A 19,013-nucleotide genomic window follows, 5' to 3' on the forward strand; every position below is an offset into this window, starting at 1 on the left:
TTAATCATTGTAAACTATTTCATTTGTTCAAAACAAACTAAAGCCAACCAAGGTGAAAGTGGAACTCATCCAATGAAATTAATTGTAAACTATTTGATTTGTTCAAAAAGAACTAAAGCCAACCAAGGTACAAGTGGAGCTCATCCAATGAAATTCATTGTAAACTATTTCATTTGTTCCAAAAAGAACTAGAGCCAACCAAGGTGAAAGTGGAACTTATCCAATGAAATTCATTGTAAACTATTTCATTTGTTCAAAAAAAAACTAAAGCCAACCATAGTGAAAGTGGAACTCATCCAATGAAGTTCATTGTAAACTATTTCATTTGTTCAAAAAAAACTAAAGCCAACCAAGGTGAAAGTGGAACTCATCCAATGAAATCTGGCGGGAAAATATCTGATGTTCAATACATATTTATAGATATATTTAGTCAACCAATCTGATGTTCAGTACATATTTATAGATATATTTAGTCAACCAATCTGATGTTCAATACATATTTGTAGATATATTTAGTCAACCAATCTGATGTTCAATACATATTTATAGATATATTTAGTCAACCAAGTTGCAAACTCTAAGTATTAAGACATACTATATACATATGTCTTGTGGAAAAATGTTTCATCAATTTATCTCGTGAACTGTGTTTGAAGTCCTTAACAATGGAAACTTTTAAAAAAAGACAATATTTTTAGGTAAACTCTTCCTATTTTTGTTAAGACTACGAAGGTACAATCTACTTGAGTGTCATAGATGAATATGTATATTTTGTTCGCCAAATGATGAGAAAAAAATTTAAATAGTTTGCCAGAACATTATTTTAAGTTAGCATTTGTTTAGAATGTAAGTACACAAAAATTAATTATTGGGTTAGAGAAAAAGTTAGTTTTTAGAGTTAAAAAGGTTGTAGCTAAAACGTTGTATATACTTTTTTCCTTCACTCCACGAACTAAAAATTATCCTAACAATAAAATTAAATCGACTTAGCGAACAAAAATAGAACTATGACGTGGCTATAGTGCGGAGAATAAATGTATGACAGGAAAAACGAATGTTGAGTCGACAGATTTATCATGAAGTTGGACAAGAAATATTTCAAAAAAAAGTTAGTTCCAGCGTCGAGTGTTAAAAAATCATGGACGATAGTGTATAATTATATTATTTCGAAGTATTCATTTAGCCAAATTGAGAAGAAAATATACTAAAATATGTTTTTTGTGAGATTGTAATAAAACTTAGGTTTTACGAACATGGTGAGTTTGATTGTTTCGTACAAAGCTACACGACGGCTATCAACGCTTAACCATTCCCTAATTTTGTACTGGCAGACTTGAAGGAAATTAGCAAGTCTTCGGATTCCCAACATGGGCGCGCTAACTACCAGGCCACTCTCGGCCTTTGTTAAATGAAGTTTTATTCCGGTAAATATAAGAGGAAAAGACAAACAAGACATATATTTGCAGAGAGACGGCAATGCGAATAACGCATATTTGAGCACGTTGTTGATGTAAAGAGTGTGTAGTTATAGAAAAGGATAGTTAATTCGACAGAAACAGTGTTGATCAGATGTCTTTTTTAAGGGATTCAAATTATTGTACTGTACTTGAAGATGTATCATGTACCTGAATATTTAACTACAAAGTAGTTGTTTTATTTTAAAATTTTCTTACGATTTTTAATTGAATTACTTGTAATAAAATGTTTAAGAGACTATAAAATGTGCTTTGCTATCTCAAGAGAGAATTTTCTCAGGTTCTCTATACTGTTCTGTTGTATTTAATTTATAAATAGTGAATAAGACAATGTGTCCACTACTCCTTTTTCAAAGAAGTTCAAAATGTAGATTAAATTATAAAAAGAAACACAGTAACCTTAAATTATTTATTTTTTGTTGCACTTTATACAGTCTTTTAATAATTTAGTCAAATGCAGTGTGATACTTTGTTTTGTTATATAGGTAGGATGACAACACTGTGATGTTTAGTTTTGTTATATAAGTAGGACAATGACAATATGTTATTATATAGGTAGAATAATAAAAATATGATGTTTAGTTTTGTTATATAAGTAGGATAATAGCAATATAATGTTCAGTTTTGTTATATATAAGTAGGATAATAACAGTATGATATTTAGTTTTGTTATATAGGTAGAATATTAACAATATGATGTGTAGTTTCTTATATAAGTAGGATAATAACAATGTTATTATATAGGTAGGATAATAACAACATGATGTTTAGTTTTTATATGTATATATATATATACATATATAGTAGGATAATAAGAGTGTCCTAAGTTCAAAGGCGTATCCTCTATTTGACCTTGATGAATAATGATAAAATACTGTCAAGCTAGTACACTCATGTGTGTACATTGTCAAGTTAGTACATACATGCGTATGTCGTCAAGTTAGTACACTCATGTTTGTACATTGTCAAGTTAGTACACTCATGTGTGTACATTGTCAAGTTAGTACACTCATGTTTGTACATTGTCAAGTTAGTACATACATGCGTATGTCGTGAAGTTAGTACACTCATGTTTGTACATTGTCAAGTTAGTACACTCATGTGTGTACATTGTCAAGTTAGTACATACATGCGTATGTCGTCAAGTTAGTACCCTCATGTTTGTACATTGTCAAGTTAGTACACTCATGTGTGTACATTGTCAAGTTAGTACACTCATGTTTGTACATTGTCAAGTTAGTACACTCATGTGTGTACATTGTCAAGTTAGTACACTCATGTGTGTACATTGTCAAGTTAGTACACTCATGTTTGTACATTGTCAAGTTAGTACACTCATGTTTGTACATTGTCAAGTTAGTACACGTGTGTGTATATTGTCAAGTTAGTACAAGCATGTCTACACTGTCAAGTTAGTACACGCGTGTGTATATTGTCAAGTTAGTACACGCGTGTGTATATTGTCAAGTTAGTACACTCATGTGTATATTGTCAAGTTAGTACACGCATATGTATATTGTCGAGTTAGTACACTCATATGTATATTGTCATGCTAGTACACTTATGTGTACATTTTCAAGTTAGTACACTCATGTGTGTACATTTTCAACTTAGCACATGCACGTGTGTAAGTTGTCAGTAAATGAGCTACAAGAAAGTTGAAAAATTCTTGTGATGTAATGACAATAATACAAAAATTAACACTACAAGTTTTGGAGATAATACATTATATTTATTTATTCTTTTTACATCCATTGAATAATTGAAATTCAACGCATGACCACAGTTAGAACATTAATAATCACTTTTATCTAATGTCAGTGAATCCCGTATACTAACACCATGTCGTACCAAACCATCTTACAACCTTTGACCTTAGAATATATAGACGAAACTTTGCCAAGTTAGTACACACCCGCTACTGGCGTGCTTGTATAATGTCTTCAGACTGTCCACTGTTCTTACTGCACGGTATCACCACATGACCACAAAACGTCCTGTACTTGACCACAAACCATATTAGTTTCTCCATAACGACATGAAGGCCTCACTCACTCACCGCCATTTTGTTCTCTTCCAGACATCATGGCGCCTGCGAGTCGGTCTTTGTTACATAGTAGTTGTGTTTTACGCCGAAGTTTCAAGTAACACGACTCATCACAATATAAGTGTGGTGTTTAACGAAACTTCCACTAGGCTTTTGCTGTCATCCACTTTTGTACAGCTAGAGTCTGGGACTTGTTTATTTAGAGAACACTATACAGGTACGTATATATATATACATGGTAAACACATGTTATTCAATCAGTACCAGTTTGAAACAACTGGACAACGTAACTCACAGTCCTGTACAGGCGAGCAATGACAACTACGTTTACAAGCAATTTGGCCACCATACACGCAATAAAACAAAAAAAATACAATAAAAATAAAACATTCAGTTTTTTACAGAATGTGACACAGGTCAGATTTTAACCTGGTACGATGATACAGCCAGTGTATGGCACAACGTAATGAGACCAAAGAAATTCCTTCGTCGATACTACTTGGTGTCCACAACACTTCCAGTGGGGCCATTGGTCATTGGCCCGGCTAGTGACGATGGAGTGACCCCCGGGGGTTCAGTCTGGCTATTCTCCGAATCACTACAGTTTTCACTGCTACTGCCTTTCTTCTCTGTGCCGTTCCCGTTGTGGGTCTTCACGTGCTTGCTGAGGTGATCGGACCGCATGAACCGCTTGTTGCATATGGGGCAAGCGAAACGTTTTTCGCCGGTATGGGTTCTCAGGTGACGCTGTAGCTCATCTGATCTTGTGAATCGTTTTCCACAAAAAAGCCAGTTACACACGAAAGGTCTTTCTCCCGTGTGCCAGCGAAGATGAGCCTTGAGATGTGACGTCTTGCCGTACACCTTTCCACATCCTGGAATGTGACAACTGTGGATATTCTTCTTCCTCAGGTGGGCCCCTGCTGGTCCTAATCTCTCGGCCTCTTGACAGTTAGGACAGTCACATGTAGCCCGCCCCGTGTATCGGCGCCCGGAACGTGGAGATGAGACCTGTGACAAGGGTGGTTGGGAGAGTCCAAAAGGTGAAGGTACAGAGTGGGCCACTGCCTGAGTTGGGGGTAGCATCGACTTGTATGTGTCTTGAAATATATGCTGTCCCGACGTGAGAAGGTGTGCAGAGTTAGAGGCAGCGGCTAGGGTAGGAGCAAGTCCGTAATCTCCTCCGGCATAGTTTGCCGGTATCTGTCCGTGCAACCCCGGGGTAGCACCTGACATATCTAGCCAAGAGCCGGCTCCAGCGGAAGCAGCATGCATGTCCCACCAAGACGTGGTGTTGAGTGTGTTCACTGAAGACACCTCGGTCTTGATGCCTGGGTGAGCGGACCCAGCCATATTCATGTTAAAGGGCCAACTTTCGTAGGGATGAGCGCCTACACCTACTCTGGAATACATACTGCCTAGGTGAGCGGTGTCGCTGTGTACTTTGCTCAACAGGTGATGACTCTGGCCAGTGTCTACTTGCGGAGATGCTGCTGTGGCTCCTGGGTAAAACAGGTTGTCCCCACCGTACGATCCCGAGTTACACGTTGTCGTTACCACTGGTCTTTGATAAGAGAGGGCAGGGGAACTAGTATTAGAGAAGGCGGGGACTCGTTGGGAGCAGAGCTGGAGACCGGTAGAGGGCGCGGTGACAGCCTGGCCACCCTTTTTCCACGGGTGAAACCCTTTTCCTATTGCAGCGTCGGCGAGAGGTGGAGGACTTTTACTGGTCAACTTGTTACACTGAGCAGCTAACATAGCAAGAGGTGACCCACCAAGTCGAGGATGTTCCTGAAGAGAAAAAATAAAATAATATAAAATAGTCATTTTTCTCCTTATGCCGAAAAATTCGCATGATGTATTTGCTGGAATACATATATATAAATATTAAATCATCTTTTCTGTTTATATGCATACCTGTAAAGATCTGAATCGGTCGTACGGATAAATCTACATAAATAACAGTAGAAAAAAGAACATCAGAAACTTGTACAGTTCATGCTTGAAAAAAAAAAACACTCGTTAAATACACATTAGCAAGACGTACATGTTTAGTCGCCCTTATCTAGGATGTTCCACACGCATAACATGTGCTATCATAACTGTTGGCAGTGGATTTTGAGCGAAATGATTTGTGAAAATTAGATAACCTCAAAGAATACATCTACAGAATGGTTCGAAAGTAATAGGAAGCTTGATTTTTTTTAAATGGCAGCATCAATTAATTTACAGGACGAAATAAGTCTCATCTGCGCTTATGTTTCCAGTATGTTATCAGGAAATAAGTCTCATCTGCGCTTATGTTTCCAGTATATTGACAGGAAATAAGTCTCATCTGCGCTTATGTTTCCAGTATGTTGTCAGGAAATAAGTCTCATCTGAGCTTATGTTTCTAGTATGTTGTCAGGAAATAAGTCTCATCTGCGCTTATGTTTCCAGTATATTGACAGGAAATAAGTCTTATCTGCGCTTATGTTTTCAGTATGTTGACAGGAAATAAGTGTATATATATATATCACATTACCATTATCTGTCCTGGTTGTCAACTTATTGTCATAAGGGATAACGTCTGTGGGAATAGCACCCTAATGCATAGGGATATCCCATCTATCAGACAAAATCCAAACGCCGATGTCAATCTAATCAGCTGTTATGGAAAATCAAATAAGGGTACGAAGCTGAGCGCTTACACCCACAACGTCTCAGCTTCTACTGCCTTTCACTGTGTATAGCCAGTTGTGGGAAGGCAGATACCCTTAAATTTCTTAAAGTAGAAATGAAACCACCCTAATATTTCTACTAATTAAACTCCCAACCTCCACCCTTACAAAAAGCTGTTAAATAAAACTATAAAATATTAAATAGAACTATTAGACACATTACTTTACTATAAATTTTGTCAATTTTCAATAACGGAGAATTATAGCAAAAAATAGTTCATAAAGCTTCTGTTGCTCTCCATTTCATATATGATATATACGTATGATATCATTTTACAAATTATATAAAAACAGCTCCACTTTGTTGTCGCAAAAGACCAATTATAGCATTGCTTTTATTTGCCTTTTTTTTACGACGTTTCAACAAAAATAAACCTGAAGAAAGTAAACAACTGTTGCTCGATACATCGTTAAGCCTTTATCTTGGAACAGTAATTTTATTTTTATAGTAGCGAAAAGTCCTCAAGACCCTTGACACAATCTACTCACAAACAAGTCTTGTGTAAATGTCCATAATAACTAACCCTGTTTAACACACGGACAGTGATAAGTGTCTGTCAAACATAAGATTTTGAAGCAAAGAAATCGTAGTTTTAGAACCACGTTTTAATTTAACTCTGTTTCGGGAGTGGGCTTATTTTACAGCAACCTTTACTGAGTCATTTAAATATACCCAAATAGACTAAAAAATTAAACAATGTTATTATTCCTGTTCATTGTGCATTTACTGATTTAAAAGTGTTATTTATTTTGGAGTTGATTCGTAGTTCCTAATCACACAATTAGCTGTTTTTGTTTCTTTTTTTTTTTTAGAGAAAGGCCACACATTGAGCTATCCGCTCTGTCCACCACGTGGAATTGAACCCCGGATTTTAGCGTTTTCGTGCAATCAACCCACCTTGTGCTCCAGAACCCCATACATATACACTTACACTTATTCACGATAAATATGCTTGATCTTTGCTAAATACCTTAACTTCTTAAGTATTAACACCAAGATATTAACTCTCATTCGATGGGGACATACTAAACAAAATCATATGACACATCAGGATAAAGAATGGTAAATCTGGTTCGTCTAATAATCGATATTTTTTGTGTGTCTTTTGCTAGGCCGTTCCTATAGTGGGTTAGGTGTGAATATTTTACATAACGCTTTTTATTTCTTGTTAAGCACAAAACAAAATCATATGACACATCAGGATAAAGAATGGTAAATCTGGTTCGTCTAATAATCGGTATTTTTGGTGTGTTATTTGCTAGGCCGTTCCTATAGTGTGTTAGGTGTGAATATTTTACATAACGCTTTTTATTTGTTGTTAAGCACAAAACTATTCATTAGACTATTTGTAATGTGCTCACCACGAGTATCTAAAACCGGTGATAGCGTTATGTCTTCAGACTTGCCGCTGAGCCACTGAGAGGGATGGGTTGATGGGAGGGTCTTATATAACGCGCCAGTATCCTCAGACAACTTGAAAGTCCTAGGTCTGGATGTTACTAATCATGTGCTACATCTTAAATTTTTTTTTAAAGGTAGTTGAGGATACATCGTTATAATATTTATCGCAAACTCCCAAGGATTGTATTTATAAGTATAAAAAGAATATGATAAATGTACAACAGCAAACTTAAAAACAAGAGTGACAGTCTGATTTCTTACTTTTGGCAGTTTTTTTTTTTTCTGGTTCGTAAAATCCTAAAGTTATTTTATTAGTGAAAAAGAGTGTGTTTTCTTATAGCAAAGCCACATCGCGCTATCTGCTGTGTCCACCAAGGGGAATCAAACCCCTGATTTTAGCGTTGTAAATCCGAAGACCGGGGGACTAGTGAAAAAGAATGTCAGATATTATAACCCTGATCTCCATTTTTTTCTCACTTTCTCAATTCTTTCCGTGCAGCGTCAACCGGAAATATCAGCGTCTAATAGCCACAATTTGTTTCGCCTTATAAAGGTTCCCATAGGTTTTTGCATGAAACATTTTCCTCGTCAAGAAAAAAATGAAAACAACATTAACAAAAACTCCAATGGACGAAATATACAACAGTAGTTGTAAAGTAAAAATAAAGCAAAGATCACAGAGCGATATGAAATTCGGTTTTAATGAGGGTAAATGTCGATATCCGGCCATCGTTAAATGTGAATAACATAAACACAACCGGAGCTCGTGTATATTACAACAAACAATATAAATATACCAGTACTTATGGTATAAGTTGTAGCTATCGAATGTTTACGGTATAGGTTGTGCTATCGGATATCAATCGTTGTCATGGTTAGAGCTACCACTAACCATGACAACAATAAACATGATACGGAAACAGACAAACAGACAGATAGATATGGGAAAAACCCGTAATGTGTACAAAATGCTACCAATCTGTCTAAGAAAATAAATAGTACAGGGTCTAAATAGATTAAATGTTCCGTGAAAAAGGAAAAAAAAAAAACGACTTCGTTACTTAAAAACACAGAAGTAAACGTCATTACAATAAGATAATAATTTGGAACTTAACGAAATAAAAATGAACTCAACAATTAGTTATTATGCAAATTGACTGTAAAATCCCGTACGGTGTTTTTGTTTTTGAGGGCAGTTCTGTGTGGACATTTAACTAATGTCCCGGATCGTTTAATGTACGGTTGTGTGCACGACCTGAAGGTTCTTAAATTGAAAACTGAAATTAACAATGGCAGAAAGACTTCGAAGAACAGGCTAGTACTAAAAACATTAGTTTTGCCATACAAAAATGTTGTTCAGATGATGTAACTACCGTATGTTGCATAATGAGATTTAAATAACAGTCATTGAAAATATTGTTCTCACAATGTTCGGAGAGGAATGGAACGATAATAGAGGGCCAAGCAGCATGCAATGTAAAATTAAAGAACAGTATAAACAGTAATCTTTTTTTTTTAACATTCAAACTAAACACACCTATCACTGAAACGATCTTTCTTTTTTTATAATAACTCTCCTATTATCAATCAAGAATACACTGATAGACTTAAATCATATGTAATTGACACTACAAGCACGTTAAGGAAGGGGGTTCTCGTGTCGGCGAAAAGAGTCAATTTTTGCCACTAGTCTCTGTTTAGTATTGATATAAACATTAAAATAATCATCGTTCACAGGTTAAATATAATTTCTTCAATATTATAAACTTACATTTCATAACATCAACTGGTCTCTGAAACTTTGCTATACAAGTTTTATTAGTGTTTTATTTCTTAATAGTTTGATTTGCTGATGAATAAACTCCCCCCAAGCTTACTGTCGCGCCTCCTGAGTGTCTCCCAATTTGTATGTGTATATACACTGTAACGTTGCATGCAATATGTAACGGCAGAATATTGAGGCGGTGATGGTGGGCAGGGCTACACTGGCCACCAGACAGGTGAGATCCGCCTACAGCATGGAAACACCTGAATAATTGCGTTGTGTAAGTTTTCCCTCTTTCCACTTTTCCTATTTCAATTACAACAGCTGACGTGGTTAGTAGATCAATCATTTGCTGAAACACGCAAATTTAAAAGAAGGGAATAATTGGAACTTTCATTCGGATTTGGGAATAATAGAAAATAATAGACAACTTTAACATTCCAAATCTCAGTATTTCCTATAAACACCAACAGGAGAACGAAATAGAAGGATTTCATTTCCAATATAGTGAACACTTATACAATATTACTATACGGTGCGTGTTAGCCGTTTATTCAACTTGTTCTACTCTCCTGACTTTGAGAAGTTAGTGTAATGGTAAATATACGTTGTTTAAATGCTTGACGTGGATGAATGATACGATGTTCAATACCTCCTCATAGAATCGATTAGAACAAGGCATAGAAGTGGCCAAGTTCTTTTCGTAAAGTGTTTTATTAGTTCGAGTGTTTCTAGCAACTTACATGAATTGAGCGCTATAGGTAAGTTTGCTTACACGCACGAAACACAATTCTGTTTTCAATGACTTTACAATTGAGAATATGTATATCCAACTGTAAGGGCGTAGCTGGGGGAGTCGAAGGACCACCAGTCCACCACCAATATTCCAAAAAGTCTAAAAGGTTTACTATCTTATGATTAAAAAAAAACTTGACTTTTATGTTGATCACTTAAATTCTTTGTGTAGAAGAAAAGGGGCCGTATTATTTTGAAAACAAAAAAAAAGATCCCAGCGAACCACCATTTTCCCCCAACACACACACTGGATAAGATAGCTTGAATCGCATGTAGACCTAAAGAACTTTAACACAAGGTTTAACGTTTTGTATTTTAAACAACGGATTCAATTTTATAAACATGTTACTTGATTTTTTAGCCTGGGCCAATTACAGAGAAACATATTACGGTTCGGTCTGCATCTTTAGATTAAAAACCAATTTGATATTTGTCGAGTTTTTTTCTCTCTCATTAAGAATTAACTATGCTAGGGATGAGGTGATGGTAATGCTAATATATAATATATTTCTGTTGGTTGATTTTTTTATAGATCTGAAACCAGTAAGGAATAAAATTTATTTTATGTTTTATATACCAGCCTTGCCCGACCAGACAAAAAATGACGGATTGGAGTCTTGCAAAAAAAAACAAAAAAAAAAACGAGTGTCCCGCCCTTCCTTCAGCGAGCTTTGATCACCAAATTTCCTCTTTCATCACAAAAGAAAAAAAACACACATTGAAAAAACATTTTTCAAGTACACTTTGAAAAATAAAATAAAAAATAATGGTGCAAACTTAAATTAGAAATGACTCATAATATCAGCGTTAGACACACACAAAATGACAACTGAAAATTATATCAAGCTCTTATTTAAATGTTTTTAATTTTCAGTTTATTCTCCACATTATGACTATATCACAAATCCATCGGTATTTCACACGTAACGTATTTTTCTAATTACGTCATACAACCTACAAATTACGGTATAAACGCCGAAAGAAGATCAAACACTCAAAACCAATAGGCCTAAGGTTTATGACAAAAATTCTATCACGAAGCTTAAACCTAAAAATTAATTTCAAGTACCATCATTAATTAAGATAAATGCAGTACGTTTGGGAGAAAGAGAAAAAATGATCTATCCAAAAAAAAAGTAATAATAAAACTGAAAAACTTCACGAAAACCTAATAAAAATGTACGAATTATGGTCACTAACCTCTAACTTAGATATTTTTAAGACTCACCAAGAACTTTCAAATGTCTACGTCAAGCAAAGTATATGCATAAACTAAAACATAAAATGATCTAAAAAGGTGGAATTCAAGCCAACCTTCGTGAATGTTCGAAGTACTGTATACATACTTAAGATAACAATACCAGGTCATAGTTTTGTTGCTAAGCGACACAAACGAACGGGACAAGTAAAAGGTTAGTTATTTAATTCGTTCCAAACAAAAAATTATCATTAGTAAACATATGGTAAGTAGTTTTAACATTGAAACTGAAGGTAATAAGCTCTCATATAAAATAAAATGTGATGTTCATAACCAATTACAAAATTATATTGTTTTATAGCTAGACTCTTAAAACTCAATTTACTGACTTTTTGTTATACTGTTCAATATATCAACATATCCAAACATAATTCGGTAATTTTATGGTTTTGTCTCTTACAACACTTAATGTAAAGAACTAGGATGAAATCACTCACTTTACGTGTAAAATAGGTCCTGCCCCCCAGTGGCACAGCGGTATGTCTGCGGACTTACAGCGCTAGAATCCGGGTTTCGATACCCGTGGTGGGCAGAGCACAGATAGCCCATTGTGTAGCTTTGTGCTTAATTACAAACAAACAAACAAAATAGGTTCTCAAAAGTAATTAGTGGAATTAATTTCAATATTGAGTTTTTTGTTTAAACTTTTCGTATGATTCATGTTATTAAGACTCTGCAACCAATAAAATCATGAGCTCCTAATCAATTTTGTGCGTATATAGTTCAGTAAAATATTTTTAAAAAGCTGATGAGTTTTAGGGTTAAAACCTAAGCCCTTCATTATTTTCGTAAACAGGCACAAAATCGCCTTATTTTGTTGTTGATATACATATTTCAAAATGAAAAATAAAACTAGCGTGTTTAACTGTGTACCTAGATTTTTAATGGAAAACTATAGCCGTTTCAAACCAATTGTCATAAACACTTGTAAGTGTTTTAACTCGCAATAGAAGCAAGTAACTAAAATTATTTGAACTATTAACTTCGTTTTAGTCAAACCCCAAAAGTATGCCTAATTACACCGCGCCATTTTAGGTCTGGCCACACTACATTAAATCTTAATTAATAAATATCGCGTTATTCTGGAGCAACAAAAGATGTGGACGTTCTAAATTTCGTCGAATTAAATTGTTCGCTGTTCTTACACTTGTCATTCATACAACTGCTTATAGTGCTTGCAAATGCCTAGTAGTTCATTCAAGATCTTAACTGTTCATATAACTATTTAATCGTTGATTGAGCTGCTTAACTGTTCATATAACTATTTAATCGTTGATTGAGCTGCTTAACTGTTCATATAACTATTTAATCGTTGATTGAGCTGCTTAACTGTTCATATAACTATTTAATCGTTGATTGAGCTGCTTAACTGTTCACATAACTATTTAATCGTTGATTGAGCTGCTTAACTGTTCATATAACTATTTAATCGTTGATTGAGCTGCTTAACTGTTCATATAATTATTTAATCGTTGATTGAGCTGCTTAACTGTTCATATAATTATTTAATCGTTGATTGAGCTGTTCATAAAAGTCCTTAACTATTCATATGACTATCTAACCGATCATCTATAGCTATCTAACTGTTCATATATGTATCCTGTTCATGCAGCTCCAAGTGTTGTTCATGTAACTATTTAGCTGTAACGTGATTTACTTATAATTTGAACTGTTCATTTATCAGAGTGTTTACTTTAACGAGAAACGAATGAAAGGAAACGAAAGCGTAACGGACACGCTTAGTTACCATGAAAACTCTAAACCACTGTACTTTGGTGTCACATTTGTTTTTGATTTATAGCCAAAATTGTTCAGCAAGTCTTTAGGTTTAAATCATCGTACAAAACGTTCACCACCTTCAAGAAGGTCGATGTGAATGAATATACTTACTATCAAGATATTAGATTGTACAAATGATACACACAACTTCAAATATATTATAGGACGTCACTTTCACACATGTACCTTGAATGTTCTTAACAAACACACTAAATGAAACAAATCTTAAACGTTTTCTATTAAGCATTTAATCACATTAAGCATCTAAAACAGTATGTTCAGTTGTGACAAGTGGTTGAATGTAGGGCGTTAAGAGAATATAATAATGTGAGTGGGAACTAAACATCTCGTAGATAAACATGTATACCCTCTACATAACCATCGAAATATGTCAGTTTCTTTTCAAATGTATTATGACGTTCTGACGTCACATGCATACGCGACTAAAAAAAAAAAAAATTGGTACTATACAATAATTCGCCGTAGAATCTGCTCTTTCCCATACACAAGTTTTCAAATGTACATCCTAGCTTATTTTTTTTATCCCCATCTTATTACCAATGGTACTGTGCGATAAAAACTTAGTGAATAGCTAGGGATGAGAGTGTAAACGCAGAGAATATCAATTATGTGGTTCACGAATATTTGAGTGTTTTCAAAGTTTCGCTCAAAGCTACATAAGAACTATCTGCGCATAGCCTTTCGTAATTTTGGACTGATAAACTATTAAAAAAGGGAAGGCAGCTAGTCAAAAGAATTCACCGCTAATTCTTGCGTTACCCTTACCTTACCAAGTAGTACGACTTGACTGTCACTCTTATATTGCACCTACGATCCAACAATCGAAAGCGCATTCTTTTTTGGGGGAGGGGCAATGGGAGATGAACAAGAATCCTCTGATTCACAACCCGGACATTCTAATAACTAGCCCACGCAGGGCCTTAGCGAATGATTAACAAAGTCAGTTTATAACGGTCGCTCTCGCACTTCATACATATATGTACCGTTTTTGTTTTTGAAACGCTACAAATCAGTGAATTCATTATTGGTTTCATATATTCTGTGACTAATTAGATATTTAGGCGTTGAAAGGTAAAGTAGAATGATAGAATGGGCACGCAACCTAGCCCTGATGACTGTGAAGATGAAGCCTGACGAACAGCTTATGCTGTACATGTTTAACACGCAAGACAGCTGAATACAACTTTAATTAACTCTAGGGGCCACCAACGTGATCCTAGGTTTTATAAAAGCAGATTGTCATACTGACGCGTACCTCCCTTGCTGTGCTTTGTTTTTTCTCGTTTCAGAATTTTCTTTCAGAGCTACATAAGGCCTATCTGCGCATAGCCGCCTCTAAGTTGGAAGTGACAATCTAAAGTAAAGGCAGCTAGTCAACAGCACCTACCGCCAGCTTTCGAGCTCCTCTTGTCCGATCGAATACTTGGATTTGGTCATCACTCTTATAGCGCATCCACGACCCTAAAGTGCGGAGCACGTTTTTACGACAACGTGTTGCGAACCATGGATACTCTAATTCATACTCGAGGCACGCTTACCAATAGGCCACGTCCGGCCCCTTGATGTGTTAATACAGGGCCAATTCTTAAACAGTCATCAATATGATTCTAGTACTCCTATCCAGGATATCTTATAAATACGTAGTCACTTTGATGTGCTAATACAGGGTGTAGAGTAGTTTTTAGCGTGTTTTTTATGGGGGGGGGGGGGACAACCAGCTTCCTAGTCCAACACTCTAACCATTGAACCACAATCACCCCACGAAAAATGAGAAAACTGAAATTGAGACATTATAGCATTGACGAAAAATATTATGTCACTATAAAAGCTAAAAAAAAATTGAATTTTTGCTAACCCAGAGTAAAAACAATCCAAAAGGTGAAGTTTATTTTATAAGAAGACGTCATGGCCTTTTATATGTTGGAATTTTGTTTGAATAATATTATTCTTAAAGCTCTTCTATGTTCAATAATTTAATTCTAACTACATTCTGAGAGTTATGAATGGGGCAGATTTTACTATTATACGTTCACGATGCAGTAAGACTCCTCAATTTATATTCAAACACAATTTACGTACTCTAATGCTATTATTATTCCCCGTTTTCGTGTTTTATCAAGTAAATGTATCATTTTAAATACGCAAGTTGTCTCCTTTCAAACTTCGTGGTTTTCATTTTGCATTAATTGAGATATAATATAGATCTCCTTTTGTATCGTGAATGATATATTTTTCCATAAAAGTGGCTTCGGAAACGTTTCGTTGTGAAACACTATTTGACAATGCTTTGCAGTACTTGAAAGAGTGGTATAATTTAGCTCAAGAAAAGGGAGAAAACATTAAGAATTTCCTCAATCAAACAATTCTGGTAGTTTAAACCAGGAAGGTGTTTTTGTCAACGAACTTGAATATCGAAGTTTCGCTTTTTCTTTCCTGAAGCCACTGCGGAGTTCAGATTACACACATTATCCAGGATATTACAAGACAACGCTGTCCAGGTAATCTATATAATTTCCAATGTGAAGAAATAATCACTTCAATTCTCCAGGCATTATGGCCGCCTTTCCATTTTAAAGAAGTTTAAAAAAAAGAAAAAACACGCGAGCATTTACAATATTGTACACTTTTTTCCTTTGTAACAATAGACACTAATGTCAAAAGAAAAATCAATCAAAATAGTCCAAAATATGCTAGCTAGTACATAGCCAGGTACACAAAGTGCCAAATAAAGAATACCTAAACAAAATTATTAAATGAATGTTGAATAATTTGTTGATAAGTGCATACAAAGCTACACAATGAGTTATTTGCTGTGCCAACCACGCACATCGAAACTCGATTTTTAGCGTTATAAGCCCTCTGACGTACCGCTGGACCACTTGGGGGCTGTTGAATGATTTGTTGATAAGTGCATACAAAGCTACACAATGAGTTATTTGCTGTGCCAACCACGCACATCGAAACTCGATTTTTAGCGTTATAAGCCCACTGACTTACCGCTGGGCCACTTGGGGGGCTGTTGAATAATATTAATGTATTCAAAACTGTTACTGAAACCATTCCTTTACTCTGTTTTTTTCTAATCGCTACTGGCAAAACGATAAAAGTAAGAAATTAAATAAATGGAGAATCCCTGTCAGGCAATAGTGGTGTACCTATGTTCTTTAATATTGAATGTTTGTCATACACGCTAACAAAGTCGTGGGAGTCAACAAATTATAACCATTCGAGTGTCACAAACTTCAAAAACAAACTAATGATGTCAGGAACTAGTAATGAAAAGTGATTTAAAGTTTCAGAAATACGAAAATGTGATCACTTCTCACAAAATCTAAGAACAACGATTATCACTATAAGGAATTTTACTATACATTCATTGTATTGTATTGTATTGCATAGGAATCGTCAACGTGGTGTGAGTCTTGCCATAAGAGAATTTACCACATTCATAACTGTATTAACATGGTAAGAGTCTTGCCATAGGATAGTCTACTACATTGTATATTATAACTCACATGAACATGATATGAGTCTTGCCATAAGTAGAATGTACTGTATTTGTAACTACGTCAACATGATATGAGTCTTGCCATAAGAGAGTTTATTACAATGTAAATCATGGCATACGTAATATGTGGTGGTGATTGTAACTAAATTACGTTAGTGAAACAAGAATAACAAACAACACTACAAGAACCGTCATTTTAGGGAGGAAATTATTATTTTCCTAAATACTCTCTTAAAATCGTCATTCAGTTTGTTTTAGAATGTAGAACGCCTTAGGTGGCGCTGCATAACATTTGGTAGTAGTACATGTATAATATTATATCGCTGTAATGCTGAAAGTAATTTTAATCATATTATTATTTTCTGACCCAACATTGAAAGGCGGTAAGAAGAGTGTATAATAGCGTACGATGCCTCGTTTGCTATATGCCGCTGCCAACAACCAAAGGGCTACAGCTTAGCCAGTAAACAACTGTATTCAGGACTTTTTGTTTAAACGACAGTGACATCGACTGAAAACAATCAAAACTTGAAGCCAACACCAATTCCACGCACTTAGAAAACGACACCATCCAAGTTACATATTAGATTAGATTAGTACAGTTAAAAACACTTGCTCCATGTAGAATTTCTGCTCCTTGAAATCCAAAAGCGATATTTATTATGACGATCACATGATTTTTATACACGAATGAAAGTATGAAGATCGAGTCACATAACTATCTCATAAAAGAAGGCTTACAACATATACTCTCTGAAGTATTTAACATAATAAGAACGGATAACAGACATCGTGTTTGAAATCTGTTCTAATTGTATGAAATACTACTACATACGTATGAGATCTTGTATAACAATGCGATTGTTGCATTAGCTAAAATCCGTCATTTTCCCTATAGAAAACATAAATCAATTGATAAGCGCTGTAAACATTAGCTAAAATCAGTCATTCTCCCTATAGAACACATAAAGCCATTGATAAGCGCTGTAAACATTAGCTAAAATCAGTCATTCTCCCTATAGAACATATAAATCAATTGATAAGCGCTGTAAACATCAGCTAAAATCAGTCATTCTCCCTATAGAACACATAAATCAATTGATAAGCGCTGTAAACATCAGCTAAAATCAGTCATTCTCCCTATAGAACATATAAATCAATTGATAAGCGCTGTAAACAATATTGAAATCGCAGAGATTCGAGGATCCAAGGAAATATTATTGTACATAAGACCAGATTAAACCTGGATGTGTCAAGTTGAACATGGCGCAAGTGCGGGTACATACATAGGAATAAATTTGTGAATCGATCACACATATCGATCTCTGATCAAAGGAAACTGTAAATACAACTTACCATAATAATGACTCATTACTTTTTCTCAGCAGTTGTGAATGGTAGTATCTTAATCTTTTGTACCGCTAAGTCATCAGCTTCTAGAGAAAACCCGTGAACCGAGCAGAAACCAATTACTGTCTGCTAGAGCTTACCTTCGTGAGAGACACGTCAGTGCCACGACCTAAGCTGTCCCTGCCCCGTGCTACAATGATTTGTACTCTCTGCACTTGGGATGTGCCGTGGTTGTTTGCAACGGGTGTTTTCATAGGCGGGAAACATCGTGACGTCATGGTTCATGTAGCATGCCTTAGAAGGCATGTACCCGCCCCTGACCGCCCAACAAACACTTTGTTCTTGCCCAGCCAGAACCTTTGCCCGCCCATCCTTCCCTGCACACGCAGGAATTTGAAGGAGTATGAGGGAATGGTTAATTAAGATCAGCCTTAGAATTTTATAAACTTGTTGGATGCAGCTTTCGCCATATTGCCGCTGCACCGTATATAGCGTGTCGCATAAAAACTGAGCAGTGGAAACAACGTGAGTTCGAGACTATACAATCTCGTGCAAACAGTAACAGTGAGATGCAAATAAAACACTTTGATATAAGAAAATGAACCGAATAATAAATAATAAAAGATGATAACAATAATTTGTACACCAGAGGGCGGTATAGGAACATCGTAAAACATTTAAGAAAACAGGTAAAATGACTGTAGACTCACTGGGAAACTACTAGGATAATCGCTAAAAAATCCAAATATTTACCTATTTACAACTTTATCACTAAAAACATTGGTTTGGTTTATTTGGAATTTCGCGCAAAGTTACACGAGGGCTATCTGCGCTAGCCGTCCCTAACTTAGCAGTGAAAGACCAGAGGGAAGACTGCTAGTCATCACCACCCA

The 19,013-nt window shown here is 35.5% G+C and overlaps 1 protein-coding gene across 1 annotated transcript; it reads right to left on the reverse strand.

The window, feature by feature from the left end:
- Positions 1 to 3,299: 3,299 nt before the first annotated feature.
- Positions 3,300 to 18,228, reverse strand: LOC106461483 (transcription factor Sp9-like). Its single transcript, XM_013921307.2, has 2 exons — positions 18,127 to 18,228; positions 3,300 to 5,313 (listed from the first exon to the last, which is right to left on the reverse strand). The coding sequence occupies exons 1-2, from the start codon at positions 18,127 to 18,129 to the stop codon at positions 4,018 to 4,020; spliced, it is 1,299 nt and encodes a 432-aa protein (XP_013776761.1). The 5' UTR covers positions 18,130 to 18,228; the 3' UTR covers positions 3,300 to 4,017.
- Between the last annotated feature and the right edge of the window lie 785 nt (positions 18,229 to 19,013).

The sequence above is a fragment of the Limulus polyphemus genome, unplaced genomic scaffold (assembly GCF_000517525.1).
Source record: "Limulus polyphemus unplaced genomic scaffold, Limulus_polyphemus-2.1.2 Scaffold969, whole genome shotgun sequence".
Taxonomy (NCBI): domain Eukaryota; kingdom Metazoa; phylum Arthropoda; class Merostomata; order Xiphosura; family Limulidae; genus Limulus; species Limulus polyphemus.